We start from the raw sequence: 14,800 nt of genomic DNA on the forward strand, positions 1-14,800 counted from the left end.
TTGTTTATTTGTTTATTTTTGGTAGAAAATACATGCTTCTGGGCCGAAAACCAGAGCAAAAAGAAATGCAACGAACCATTTCACCGCAGCCATCGGACATAAAACCTGTACAATATCCCTCCCGCCTCGAGAGCAAGGATTCGAAACCGGGACCTATGACTTCCTAGCCACAAAGTCCAGGCCGTTTATATACGACGATCTTGGTTAAGATTAGAAACGTTGAGAAATTAAGATTGACGTAAACACCGTATGCTAGGATTTGCGTTTTGGGTTTGTCAACGCTTTGCTTGTTGCAACATGGAAGTCCGTCAGACGTCCGAAATGTTGCCAAGGACACACTTGGATATAGTTAATGTTTATCAAGAGGCTAATGTTCACCACTAAATCTAAGGAAAGGTTGTAAACCGGCAAACACATTCTCTTCCACGGATAAAGTGGCATGGACCAAGAACAAAACCCACAATGAACCTGAACGGGATTATCATCATCACTTTGTCTTGAGGTCTGTATACGACGCTAGGCTATATATTGGGAAAGGGTAATGGAAGGAGCGCGGACGATGGGACACATGTACCTAATGTATTTGGCAACATTTGGCATCTTCTACATAAATATGTTCCAGGTCTGTCGCTCCAGATACTACAACGAGAACCAACGGATTTGAATTATGAGGGATCCCACCTAAATGTTAGGAGGAATTTCTTTAAAGAGCTGCCTCAAGATTGCTTCGGAGGGTAATCGATGCTCCCGCTTTGGAGGTCTCTAAGCACAGGTTGGATGGGCACCTTTCAAGATTGTGCATTCCTACATGGCAAAGGGTTCGACTAGATGACCCTTTAGGTACCTTCCCTCTCTAAGGTATTATTAGTTATTTGTGGGATTTTCGGGCTATGTGGCCATGTTCGCCAGCATCTGTGGCAGCCACATTCGCTGAAGATGCCAGCCACAGATGCTGGCGAAACGTCAGAAAGAAACTCTTCTCGAACATGGCCACATGGTCCAAAAAACCCACAACAAAACTATGGATGCCGGCCACGAAAGCTTTTGACTTCATATTATTATTCTATTATTCTTTTGCTTGCCCTCATTCTTAACTTGCTCAGCAACGTCTTGGAACTGCGTTGGAAACTTTGCTGGACATGTTGCCGTCGTGCAACATTCACAGGGGCCTTGCCTCCTTCCTTTCAAAGGGATAAAGAGCACCTGGCCCTACAGAAGTTATTTGGATTGCAGCTCCTAGCATTCTTCACTGCTGTGTTGGCTAAGGATGATGGGAGTTGCAGTCCAACCACATCCAGAGGGTCACGCATTTTTTACTCTGGTCTTTGAAGGGCAGCAATCCAGAGCAAGGTTAGCTGACTACACTGGCTTGATGGTCTCCTTCTTTGGAGGTTTTTGGATGGCCATCTGTCAGGGGTGCTTTGATGGTGTGTTCTTGCATGGCAGAATGGGGTCGAACTGGATGGCCTTTGGGGTCTCTCCCAATTCTAAGATTGTGAGTAAGAAAGTGCAGCAGCCTCCCCTTTACATAAATAAATAATAAAATAAATACAACTATCCATCCACCCATCATCCCCTCAACTCTTTCACATTCACAAGCACACAGACATGTGTGCATGCACACACACACACACACACATGCACACATCCACTCTAGAGTTTCTGTTGTGTCTGAACATATTCTAGGAAGGATTATGTACCTCCTAAACACCTGTTTAATTGAGAATATCGGGAATTTCAAGATGATGATACAATTTTAACCTGACAATTCCACTTTAACTGCCATGGTTGCATGGTTCCAAGGAATCATCCAGAAAGCTTCTCTTGTTCCTCCCCAAACTACAAAACCCAGGACTCCATAGGATGCACCCATGGCAGTTAAAGTGGGATCATAATAGTGCTAAATAACAGGTCTCAGAAGGGGAATGCAATTGTAAAGATTTCCTTTCTGTGATACACTTAAAAAGTATAGGACAGTGGTTCCCAACCTTCCTAATGCCGCAACCCTTTAATACAGTTCCTCATGTTGTGGTGACCCAAACCCATGAAATTATTTTCATTGCTACTTCATAACTGTAATTAAATAGGTGTTTTCCAATGGTCTTAGGTGACCCCCATGAACGGGTCATTTGACCCCCAAAGGGGTCCCGACCCACAGGTTGGGAACCACTGGTATAAGAACATCATGAAGTTTGAATCCAGCCTTTCCTAATCCTCTTTCTCCTGTCCTGTGAAGTTTCCTTAGAGTTGCCATCCCTTTCCTCCAGTCTCTCCTAAAACTTCTGCCTCTTATGCCAACCTTTCCTTCAGGTCCTTATTTCTTGAAGCATTACCAACTGTGTCTGCATTACTCTTTAGCCATCCTACTTTCCATTTCCCTTCTTTACAAGAAACCTCTTCGCCAAGGATTCCTATCCTCACTCTCCTTTCCTTTGCACACAAAACCCCTCTAGTCCTTCAAATGGTGTGCGAAAAGAACAACAAGGAGTTTATCACACTGGGGCTAATTTCGGCATTAAAGAGAGAGATTAAAGTGCATTTAAAGCATCTCGCAAATAAAGCAAAAATGGCGAGTAATTGCACATGCAATTGTGCAAATAAAGGGATGATCAGAAATGTATTGTCACGAGGGGCTCCAGAGATGGCTCACCGGCGTAGCTGGCCAGAAGAGATGCGCATTAATGTTTCTTCGTGACCACTTTTATGGCGGGTTTTGTGCAACGTCGTGTGAAATCGTTTTGTGTAACTGCGTGATTTTTCCGGGATGTTCACAGGATCAATTCTCAATCTCTTTCGTGTGATAAACTCCTATGATGACATTCTCTAACACTTGGAATATTTGCTCATATTCTAAGACAACGCCTCGGTCAGCTACTAGCAGCTATAGGCTTAGGTTCCATTGTCACTGCAACCAGACAAAAACCCTTAGTGCATCCCAATGTAAAGGCTGTTTATTTAATTGCTAGTTAGGATGCTCCTTTTAATATTGTCCCCTCTTTGGGTCATTTACTCTTTTGTGCAAAATGCTGGGGGGGGGAAAGAAAAGAAAAACTTAGCCAAGCAACTAAATTCATGAATAATTACCACAATCTGATATCCTGTTTCCAGCTAGGCATGTGTAAAAAGGTCCACAATTCTGTCTTCAATGGGATTCTGCCAAAAGCCACAACAGTCGAGTGTGATTTGAAGCAGAATGTAAGTCAAAAACATTCTTGCCATTCTTAGGATATCACCTGGTGCAGAGAAAGCAGGAGACAATATCAATGGCCTGTATTCTCTGTCAGCTACTTAGGTAAGTATACTTCACTAAGCACCTCTCTTAGGTATGTTCACAACCATAACACCACTGAGAAATTCAAGTGCCTCTGCTGCCACAATTAAACTTCGCCTGCTGCCACACTGCAGAATTAATGCAGTTTGACATCACTTTTACTGCCATGGCTCCATCCTATGGAACCTGGTGGTTTGTAGTTTGTTGTGGCATCTGAGAGAGACAGCTAAAGACCTCACAAAATTACAAATCCCAGAATGCCATAGCATGGAGCCCTAGTGGCGCAGTGGTTAAATGCCCATACTGCAGCCACAAGGTTATGAGTTTGATCCCAGGGCTCCAAGGTTGACTCAACCTTCCATCCTTTCATAGGTTACTAAAATGAGTACCCAGCTTGTTGGGGGAAATTGGCTTACAGATTGTAAACTGCTTAAAGAGTACTGAGTTCACTATTAAGTGATATAGAAATGTAAGTGCTATTGCTATGGCAGTTAAAGTGGTGCCAAACTGCATTAAGTCTACAGGGTATAGGGAAACCAGGTCAACTAATAGACCGGGAGTGGCAAGAATATCTGCAACAACTGACTATACAAGGTACATGAGACCCTCACAGCTTTAAATGGCATAAACGTATTTCCTGACAAATGAATGTGGTCCAGGAAATATCCCCCTTCAGGGGGATATTGAAGCAAAAGCTGCGTCTCAGAGATGCTTTAGGAGCAGTTTTCTTGCAGTTGGATTGGATGAACTTCCAACTCGGTGACAGGCAAATTGTTCCTACAGAAATGGCAAACACCAATGTGCCAGAATGATTCTCTAGGATGTATATTGTCTCAAGAAATGTATCCCAGGGTGTAGCTATGGGAAGGGGAAGAGTAAATATCCCCCAAATAAGAATACTCTCCCTGCCCCCCGAAATTTTATTTCATTCCCAGATTTCTAGCGATGTCAGTTGAGCATTATACAAACTCAGCTTAGGAGTCCAAAGAAAAGGAGCAGGCAAAGTGACCAAGGAAATGCAAACAGGGCAAACCAAAGATTTGAATGACTTTCAGCGTCTCATTCTCTGCAATGCTAGAAATCTGGGGACTGAAGGGAAATGTCATGGAGGGGGGAGAATTTTTACTGGGGGACAATGCCTCCATTTTGCCTCCATCCAAATTTATACTCCCATTTTCCCCAAGACATTAAAATAATGTGTGCAGTCTGGATGCACCCTAAATATGCGGCTTTAATATTAAATCTCCTTTCTTTACTTATTTTGTTAATAATTAATTAATAATTTTATTTATTTATTTATTTATTTATGATTTTGTTTATTGTTCCGCATGACCCTCTTCCATATGCATTGAAAAAAAGCCTGGCGCAACATGACATGACCTGGTTTATAAATGACGCCATACATTTCCTTTCCTTGAATTTCAGAAGCAGACATGATAAAAACATTTTCTCTTATACCACCAGAATCTGATGACACAGTTATTTATTTTAGAGCCCCCCCAAATTTCTATGCCAAACCATTCCTACAAAACACACCCGGGCGATTCTCTTGATTCACTTGTACATGCCAAAGGAGGGGGAAAATACCCCATGTAACCTATTTGACTTTATGAGCTTTTGGCATAAGAACAAAAACGGACGACATTCAAGGCAGCGTTAAAAACCCTCCGTGGACAGTCATATAAAGTGCATTTTCCGCATATAATACAAATATAACTGTAAGGAACTCAAGGCACAAGCTAACATAATACGTATTACATACTAGAAATGCACAGTTCCGGCTAATAACTATTTAGTAAGAGATTTTCAAAACCTTTGTTTCTTCTGGTGCTTTAAAGCTTTGGGTAAAGGATACCTTCAGTTCATGGAAAGTTTGATCAGGAGGTTTGCTTAAATCATAAGCAAAGTTACGAGTGTTAACCTCTGAGATCAGCGATCAAATATATCATCGACACACTTCCTACGTAAATAAAGTCCAGAAGTGGCGTTTCTAAGGATTTAAAAGTGCAGATTTTATGGATCTGAAATTCCATAGTCTAATTCTCCTGTTTTTCGTGGGAAGCAGTCATCAGATCAGAGTTACTAGCGGAGAAATAGATTGGGGTCCAATTGGGATTATTGAATTTGATCACAATTTGGCATTTTCTATTTTAGCCCATAACAAAGTTCAAACATGAATGTAACTTCTTTGGGGCACGCATCTCTTTGTTATTCTGTCTCCAAAAACACCCAGGACCTAGATGACTAACAGCAGGTACAGGAGAACCAAAATACCATTGTTATTTGGTAGACGCTGATCTGATTTTCATAACCATGGTCATCCTAGACTACTGTATGTTCCATGAGACTTAAATAAGCTGTCCTCAGCTCAAGGAAACATGAACATTGGTTATTTCAATATATCCTCATTGCACCTAATACATGCTTAGTGCACACCAAGCAACTTAATCCTCATCCTGCAGGGACATGGAAGATGTCGTCCTCCGGATTTTGTTGGACTGCAGATCCCATCATCCCTCATCTCTAGGTAGGCCAGATCGAACTGATGGGAACTAAAGTCAATGACATCCAAAGGGCTGCACATTCCTCGTTACCACTCTCCTGCTTATGCTAGAAATATACATTCATACACAGGGCCAGTTCATATGACCATGTTGAATAACTTGTATTTCTGTTAGGGACGGTATCTCAGTTTTTTCTGATTCTCAACAGACATCGAAAATATTTTGTCCCATAGCTTTGGGACACCTAGGAATCCCTCTTCCATAGACACAAACTGTGCAGCCTTTCTAGAAACGTTGCACAGTTTGCCCAGAAATCTGCATAGCTTTCCCGAAACTTCACAGCATTTGGCATAGAAACAGAAAAAACGCGCAGCTTTCCACACGGAAAGGAAATTGTGGAATATTCAAACTGGCAAATGCTGAAGCTTCAGTTGGCTCAGGTTTCTTTCCCTGCTGTGTACCAAACTGGTTTGTCCAAAATTCAGTTCAACCGGTAAAGAATACAGCTCTTTTCTTTTCTTGGTACGTAACATTTGGTGTGCGCAACGTTCAGACTGGCAAAGGGTGAAGCCACTATATCAAACCCTTCTCCATAGTATTTGCACTTTTCCCAAGTAAGCCTTGAAACAAAACCTAAGTGGATGGTCCCTGCCCCCAGAAAGCAATGCAGTTTTCTGTGCATAGTGAAAAAAACTGTGAGCATAGAGGGTTTTTTTTTACAGCAAAATGGCACAGTTTTTAAAACCCCTGTGCAGTTTCCAAAACCGTGTAGTTTATTTTGTGAATAACAAACAACCACACATGTTTTGTGAAGGGTTAGGAAACCCAAATTCAACCCAAATTGGAAAACTGACGAATTCTCGTATCCTCCCTAGACTGTGTGCAGACAAGTATATGCATGTCCTCTAACTGGAACTAAGAATAGGATTTAGGCCCCCATTTCTGAGCATTCCCATTCCAACATATGAACAGGCCCTCATTTGCACCAAGTCTGACCCGGCAACCATTCATTTCAGAGTAGTGCAAAACCAAAACATTTTATCCATTCTGGTAATGCTTCTGTACCGAAGCAAAAAAATAAATAAATCACAACCTTCTGTGATTGGTGTTGATGGAAACGGAGAATGACTTAATGTGCTTAAAACCTGGAACGTACATTTTTGTTTTGGCGGCAGAGTATCCTAAAATAGCAGGAGTGGGGAAATTTTGAGCCTCCAGATATTTTGGACAACATCTCCCATAACCCCTTCTAAGTGACCTTGCTGGCTGGTGCCTCTGTGAGTTGAATTCCAGGACATTGAGAAGGTCAAACAAACACCCCACCTTTGCAATAGACAACTATAAGTTGTGGCATGACAACATTTTTGAGCTTAAAGGAGGGTGCATTTCAGTTACCAACCGGTATCTCCTCTGTCAGTTGCAGATAAACCCCTACTTTATGACACATCCTCCTGTGTCACATTTGTGAACATAATTGTTAGCGATGCTCCTGTTCCCAAAATCCTGACTTGTCCCTTTTTAGCTGCCTGCACAGCAAAACTCTCCATCCTATAAAGCAATGGCTAAAAAATGATTTATTTGCAAGTGACTCCAAGCTAAGGGACATGAAAATTAGATTAGTATTAGTATTTCGTTCTTTTATTCATTCGCTCGTTCGTTCTCTTTCTTTCTGGACTGTAATTCCTCAAATCTCCCAACCAGCACTGACCATGGTTATGGTGGTTGGGGGATGCTGGGAGGCATAGTCCAAAATAATTCCTTTCCAAGCTCTTGTTTCTTCCTTGCTGGCATAAATCGAAAACGAGATATGAGTCCCCAAAACTCTCATGGAAAGTATAGTTTGTGCAGACTTCTTGGTGATGGGTTGTGTATTACATCAAGAGATAATGGGCACTGACGCAACCACAGACATGTTACATGTATCTATTAAAATCAAGAAACCAGGTCCTGAAGAAGGGAAGGGAGAGCACACAAACGCTGCGATCCTGTACTCATTTCCCTGGGAGTAAGCCCCATTGGGCTTAGTGGGATTGATTTCCGAGTAGACATGGATAGGGTCGTGTTATAAATACTTCACCCTTGTGAACTATTTCCGAATGAGAGTTTGACACTGGGAACGCTGCTTCCAAACGTTGAACGCAGCCATCCCAGAACTAAAAATCCTCACCGTCTCCCAAAGAGTTTAAACAAACTATATTAAAATACCATCTTCTGTCACATTTAAAGGCAGTTGGATATGTTTCCCCCCCCTCTATATTTATATATACACAGAGTTCTGATCTAGAAAAACCAATACAATAAACTTTTACTTAATGTTTTTTTTGTTTTGTTTTCCTTTTGTTAAAAACAGGCAGTCTTTGGTGATGCAAAGGCAGAGATTGCGCGTCTGTTTGTCTGTTACCTCCTGCCTATTTCGCTCTGTCTCATGAAGTGAATGTTGTTGGCACTGTCAGAGAGTTCCAGATACTGCTCCACAGATAAAACAAAATATCCGTCGTAGCCCTGTACTTTCCCTGTGCTCAGAAGCTGCTGCTTTTCCCCTTCTGTCCAAACCCTAATACCTTCTTCTCCATCTTGGAGACGTCTCTGTTCCCTAGTCCAAGCCTGAGCTACAGCTCTCTGCCTGGCTATCTCCAAGACATGGTTCTTCTCTTCTTCTACAGTTGTCCCGTACCGAACGTTGAAGCACAAAGAACCATGCTGGAGCTGGATATCGGCAAACCTTCTAGTCCTCCCATTGATGACAGAAGTCATTTGAGACACAGTGACGTTGACGCCATTCTCCAAAATCCGTCGTCCCCCGGTGTTGCCTATCACCGCCAGGTCCTCCTCCAAAGACCCAAGCTTGATGAAGTAGTGCGTATCTCGCCCATCGATGGTAAAATGGAGGTCCTCCAGGTAGTGGGCGTTGTTGAGGATGGCGGCAATGCGCCGGCTGTCCTCGTTGGCGACCCCAATGACATCGGCCGTCACCAAGCCATCCTTGATGGCAAATTTGATGCCTTTCCCAAAAACCGAGGGGACGGCAGCAAATCTGGGCTGCTTGGCTTGCTCCACACATCTCCCGTCACTGTACTTGGGGGTCATGGGCAACTGGTCCAAGGAAATGAAGTTTCTGAGCTGCTTTTGTAGTTCACACTGAATGCCAAGTATAGTCTGGAAAGGAGGGAAGAAATCATATGCAACACAAAGGTTTTAATATTTCTGTTACATAAACACAGTACATAGTTTATTCAGGCTGAAATCTTGATGGTATCATACATGTGTGTTTGTGGTACATATGCACTTGTATTTTCCTAGCCTTTGTGGAATGGATATTTTCAGTTTATGGCTGCATAAGCAGTTTCACAAGCCTATTGCTAATCCTGACCTGAGTAGAGCCTTTGAATCAAATGGATTAATCTATGTGTTGATTTACCATTCAGTAATTGTTTTGATGAGTTTACTCTAGTTGGGATTAACCAAGATGATTCCAGGTATGCCATTAGGCATGCTTGGCTAGTTTGTCACTATTCATCAGTTTCTTTCAAGGGACTACTTGGTTCCCAGGAACTGCAAACATGGCCACTGTGCATTCCTCATTTCACAATGCGACAATAAGCAGGCACACCAGCAGATACCCAGTTGACTGCACAATGTTGGCATCTAGAAGGAGGGTGTTGTAAGGCAACTACTGTGTAACTCGGTGAACGTACATTAATGCTACGCAAGCATGACATAGGATTTTGGCTACAATGTACATAATTCACAGCAACTGGCATCCTTGTGCAAATACATGCAAACTGATCAAGGGTAGACATCATGCAGCCTTGGTTGGACTGCAAGTCCCAGCAGTCCTTAGCCAGCACTGACAAAGATAAGAAATGCTGAAAGTAGCCAAGGGACAACATCTGGAAGGCCACATGACTTCCTCCTTGATTCAAAGTTATGTTGAATGAAAACTGATGACTTATGAAAAATGGCACAACAGTGGATGCTTTGAGTCCAGATGTGTATTCTGAGGATGTGAGAGTGTGACTTGCCAAAGGACACCCAGTGGGTTACCATGGCTGAGCAGCGATTTGAGCCCTGTTCTCTAGAGTCATAGCCCAATGCTCAGACCACTTGTCCATGCTGGCTCTCAGAATTAAAATTCATTTGGCAAAGCTATTTGTCCCCATCATGGAGAGGGCCACACTAAGACTATGCACCACATTAGTGTTAAATATGAGGCACTCTGGGGGAGAAAATGGTCAGCTGAATTCAATATTAATGTTGTTGCATACACTGCAATTCCATATAGTTTTAGCTATTTCATTTTAACTTGTAAGCCACTTTTGAAACCCATTTTGGGTGAAAAGTAGAACATAAAGCAAGCAAAAGCTGAAATATTTATTTGTGCGAACCTTTCCAGGATCCCATTCCTGGGTCTTTGTTTGAAGCTGTACCAGTTCATATGTTGTTTCTAAAGCATCCATCTCTGGTTTGGGGAATCCAGGAAGGACATTGTGGAGTTGAAACCCAAACAATTCAAGCCAACTTCCAATGTCTGAAAATAAAATAAAGAATGCCGTTAATATGTTGAACACCAGAACCATGGAATCAAAATAAAAGCCCTGAAAACATTAAATATATCGGCCAAGATCCTAGATCAGTGATCTGGAGCATAAGAAAAAAAACGTGGACATGGTACTGGAGAGTACTGGTTTTATTGCATAAGAAAACAATGTGGATATGGTACTTTTTAAAAGCCATTCTGGAGGTGAAAATTGTCTTGTGCTGCTGCCATATTGAGAATTAATGCAGTGGGACACTGCTTTAAAATGCCATGGCTCAATGTTATGGGATTTTAGGATTGGTAGTTTGTTGTGATACTAGAGCTATCTGACAGAGATTTCCATAGCATGGAGCCATAGCAATTAAAGTGGTGTCAAACTGCATTAATTCTGTGATGTGGATACAGCCCCAGAAGGACTACATGGTAGGCTTACTTCTGTGTCAATTCTGCAAGAGTTGCACCAGGGAGACTAAAACATCCTCATCCCATTGTGCCAGGGTTTGATCACAATTATGTATTTCGTCTTCATTTAATAAGTACTGTACCTGTTGTATATTTAGCCACATCTTGAATCTTGCCCGCTGGGTAGTTGTTTTTGAATGCATACAGACTGAATGGTTTGGGGACATTCTTCAGTTCTTCCCAGATGTGATGGCTTGGTGTTGTCCAGCGCCCAGCAATGACATCGTAATCTCTTTGTCCCAGGTGCACCAGTTTCGTCAGTGGATCATACAGTCCTCCATGAAAACCAATGACGACTTCGAAATCTGAATTAGTGTCCTGATAGATCTCCCCATAAGGCGTGTACAGAATCTCCTTTATCACTTGGCCTCGGCTACTGAAGACAGCCAAAGGCGTACCCGTGTTGTCACAAGCGACGTAGTATTCTTCACCGCTGCTTAATTCCATAGCTATCAAGTGACCCTGGAGGTCATAATACAGGGACGTTATCTCTGAACTACTATGATTGTACAAATGAGTTACTCTTACTGGGTTGGAGAGGTCGGCATAAAAGAACTGGAGGTGCTGTCCCAAACTGGTCTTACTGGCAACTCGCCGCCCAAGACCATCGTAGTAATACTGGATTGTCCACCCAACGATCCTGTTGTAAGCTTTGGTCAGGAAACCATTGGAGCTGTACTCAAAGATGTCGTTCCCTCTTTGCTTGAGAAAACCATCTTCGTCCATTTTATACTGAATGTCTCCAAGTCTGGTGATGCGATCCCTAAGGTCATACCTCAGAGGAGTAAGCCTTGCGCTGTTTCCATGGCTAAGTAAATTAATATTCCCATTCAGGTCATAGCTGTAACGCCACTGGGTCTTATCATTCACCGAAACCGTCTGAAGCTGGCCATCAGCATCGTATTCATAAAAATACCTTGTGATGTTGGCATCTACTCCTACGCGTATATCACAAATGACCATGCGGCCCATATTGTCATACTGAATGGTCATCCAGTAGGCTATGGATTTAAGGATTTCATATTGCACTTCGATCACTTGGCCATTGGCGCTAAAAATTTTGGTATGCTTCATCATGGTGGTGGTTATGACTTGGTTTAAGTCGTAATTGATGACGCTGAACTTCCCAAATTGTTCAGTCTTCCCAGAGACATCCACATAGCGATACAAATCGATGGGAAGAGGAGTTTCGTTTATCATGGCTTGCATGCTTGTCACGCGGAAGTTGTTGTAACTGTAGTCAAACCTGGCATTCACAAGACCCTCTTCGCTAAATCGGAATATCTGGCGACCAATAAGTGGGCCTAAATGCACAGAACATAGGACATGGAAAAAGAGAGGAGCGCACATGAGCTTTACATTGAATTAGATTTTAAAAAAAGAAGAGAGAAAAGGGTTTTGGATATTAATACAAGCTAAGTTAGTATTAGAGAGTATACAGCTCTGGCAAATACTGGCAAATACATCTTAGGAATGTGAAGTCAAAGGCTTTCATAGCTAGCATCCATAGTTTTTTTGTGAAGATGCTAGCCACAACTACTGGCAAAACCTCAGGAAAAAACTCTTCTAGAACACGGCCTCATAGCCTGAAAAACCCACAAAAACTATAAAAGGTTAGGTACCTTTGACTCAAACCATTGGTCCATCCAATTCCAATATCATCAATTTCGATTGCCAATAGGTTTCCAGTGCATTAGGGGAAAAAAAAATCTTATCTTAGTTTATATCAGTGGTGCCCAAACTGTGCCCTTTAAGAGATTTTGGACTTCAGCTCCCAGAAGCCTTAGACATGTTGGCCAATATTTTAGGAGCTGAAGTCCAAAATCCCTTAAAGAGCACAGTTTGGGGACCACTGGTCTATATGGAAATGCCATGTTGTTGTTGTTGTTGTTGCGTGCCATCAAGGCATTTCCAACGTATGGTGAACCTAAGAGGAACCTATCATGGGGTTTTCTTGGCAAGTTTTTTCACACAGGGTTTGCTGTCAGACTGGCCGAGAGACTGTGACTTGCTCAAGATCACCCAGTGGATTTATATGCTCGAGCCAAGATTCGAATCCTGTGCTCCAGAATCACAGTCCATGGCTCAAACCGCTATACCATCATGGCATCATTGAGGGGGTGCAGTGAAGAGAGGTGACACCCAGTTGGGTCCCCACGTGACATCTATCTCATCTCCATTTTCTTATCTCTGTCTCCATTTCTTCCTCTCCATCTCCATCTCTATATCTCTGTCTCTTTATCTCTGGCTCCATCTCTTTATCATATCTCTGCTATCACCGTCTCCATGTCTTTATCTCAATATCTCTCTTTCTCTCCCTCTCTTTCTCCCTCATCCTTTTCTCTTTTAGCACTGCTACCATTGCCTTTGCCTCCACACTGTTTCCTCTGTTGTTTTCTTTTAACGGAAAGTTGCAAATCTGGATATTGAATTTGGCCTCTGAACAATGTTTGCCAACAACATGCGGCCTATGGACAGACGTGAAACACCTATGTATGCTTGTCACTCACCTGTTTGCCTATATCTGATAGTGCAAATAAATCCGTCGTGCATCAAGTGTATGGTTTTGATAACGCCAGATGACTCTTCATAGGTAAAGGAGACCTGTGTCGTATCATACAGAATCTCGGACAGCCTGGACTGCTTGGTGTATTTGTAAAGGACCCTGCGCCCCGTTCCTGGGTAGAGAGTTTGCAGGAGCCGTCCGTCTCTGGTGAAATCCTGGATGAAAGACACGCCGCTGTCTGGAGGGGAGTAGAGATTGCGATAGTACCCAACGGAGAGCATCGTCTGAAAGCTATGGCGCACCATACTTGGCATGGTGACAGACAGGAGGTAGTCAGACTGGTCATACTCAAAGATGTAGCGGCGTTGGCTATGCAGCAGGAGCATCACAGACTGAAAGAAAAAGATGGGAGTTATAGGAGAGGTGATTTGCAAATAAACGTTAGTTTAAATGAAAAACAACGCAGGGACAGGCATGATGATATGCTAATGCTAGTAACATAAAAGCACTCAGTTTCTCCCAAATGAAGGAGGGATCAATATGTGTTCTTGTGCTTGGATGCAAGGTGCAAACTCCCTTCTGCCAGAGAGCTTGCATCCTGCATCCAAGCACCAGAACACATATTGATCCCTCCTTCATTTCATTTAATCCGGTTCTAGTGGCTGTTTGAGCTTGTGAGACATTGGGCATTCATAGTTCATTCTATTCCCCAATAAAGTTGATGCTACAGGTTAGTTTTAGAGGCCCCGCATCTATTCTCAGCACATTGCTGTTGTAACATTCAACAAGGAGTTGGTGCAGAGGGAATGTATGGATGTTGCATGTGAAAAAAGCTTTGGCGCACTCCCTAGGAATTTCCAAAAGGAACGGCAACACACTGCTTACGGCGGGTTAGCAATCGCTTATTGTCACTATCATAAGAGGACTGTGGAATAAAACAGATATATTTGTGTGTACTATGGGGTTCTGGAACACTTGTGGGGGGCTCGGTGGGGATGTTTTTGTGTGCTTTGTGTATGTAGTGAGCATTCTGTGTCATTTGGGAACATTTCTTTTTTAAATGGGGAGGTTCTGGGGCTTTGGGGTGTTCAAGGGCCACAAATGTAGAGCTCAGGGGCCACATCCAGACTCCAAGCTGCATTAATCCCACACCGACTCTAGACCATAAATGTTCCCAAACAATTTATAGCACACACAGCATTGGATCACCAAAAGCATACTGTATGCACTGACATTAAAATAATATTGCATCCTGCTCAGTTATAGTACTATGAGTCCACTTTAACAGCCCTGACACTAATCTTTGGAACTATGGTATTTGCAGTTTTAAGGAGCATCTTCACAATGACCAACCAGAAAGCTCTAATGTCTCCTCAAATGATGAACCCCAGGGTTCAACAAAATACAGCCAAGGCTGCATAGTGCTATAACTGTAAAGTGTGAAAGGGCCCTCTCTTCCTCTAACCCATATTTTTTACATTCTGTTAAACTTAAGTAGTGACTTTGGGCACATCATCCTC

The 14,800-nt window shown here is 42.6% G+C and overlaps 1 protein-coding gene and 1 long non-coding RNA gene across 2 annotated transcripts in view; one reads left to right on the top strand and one right to left on the bottom strand.

Moving 5' to 3' along the window:
* The first annotated feature begins 250 nt into the window (after positions 1-250).
* On the top strand, positions 251-11,154 carry LOC121936756. The gene is made up of 4 exons (XR_006105026.1): positions 251-840; positions 3,109-3,292; positions 5,734-8,631; positions 11,018-11,154. It is a non-coding gene; the product is annotated as an uncharacterized LOC121936756 (long non-coding RNA).
* The window catches only part of TENM1 (teneurin transmembrane protein 1), a 292,675-nt gene continuing 286,047 nt past the window's right edge, over positions 8,173-14,800 (bottom strand). The window contains 4 exon segments of the mRNA XM_042479300.1: positions 8,173-8,931; positions 10,161-10,303; positions 10,858-12,078; positions 13,285-13,672. Of these exon segments, the coding sequence (XP_042335234.1) occupies positions 8,173-8,931; positions 10,161-10,303; positions 10,858-12,078; positions 13,285-13,672 (2,511 nt within the window).

This window comes from Sceloporus undulatus, chromosome 7 (genome assembly GCF_019175285.1).
Source record: "Sceloporus undulatus isolate JIND9_A2432 ecotype Alabama chromosome 7, SceUnd_v1.1, whole genome shotgun sequence".
NCBI classification, from domain to species: Eukaryota; Metazoa; Chordata; class Lepidosauria; order Squamata; family Phrynosomatidae; genus Sceloporus; species Sceloporus undulatus.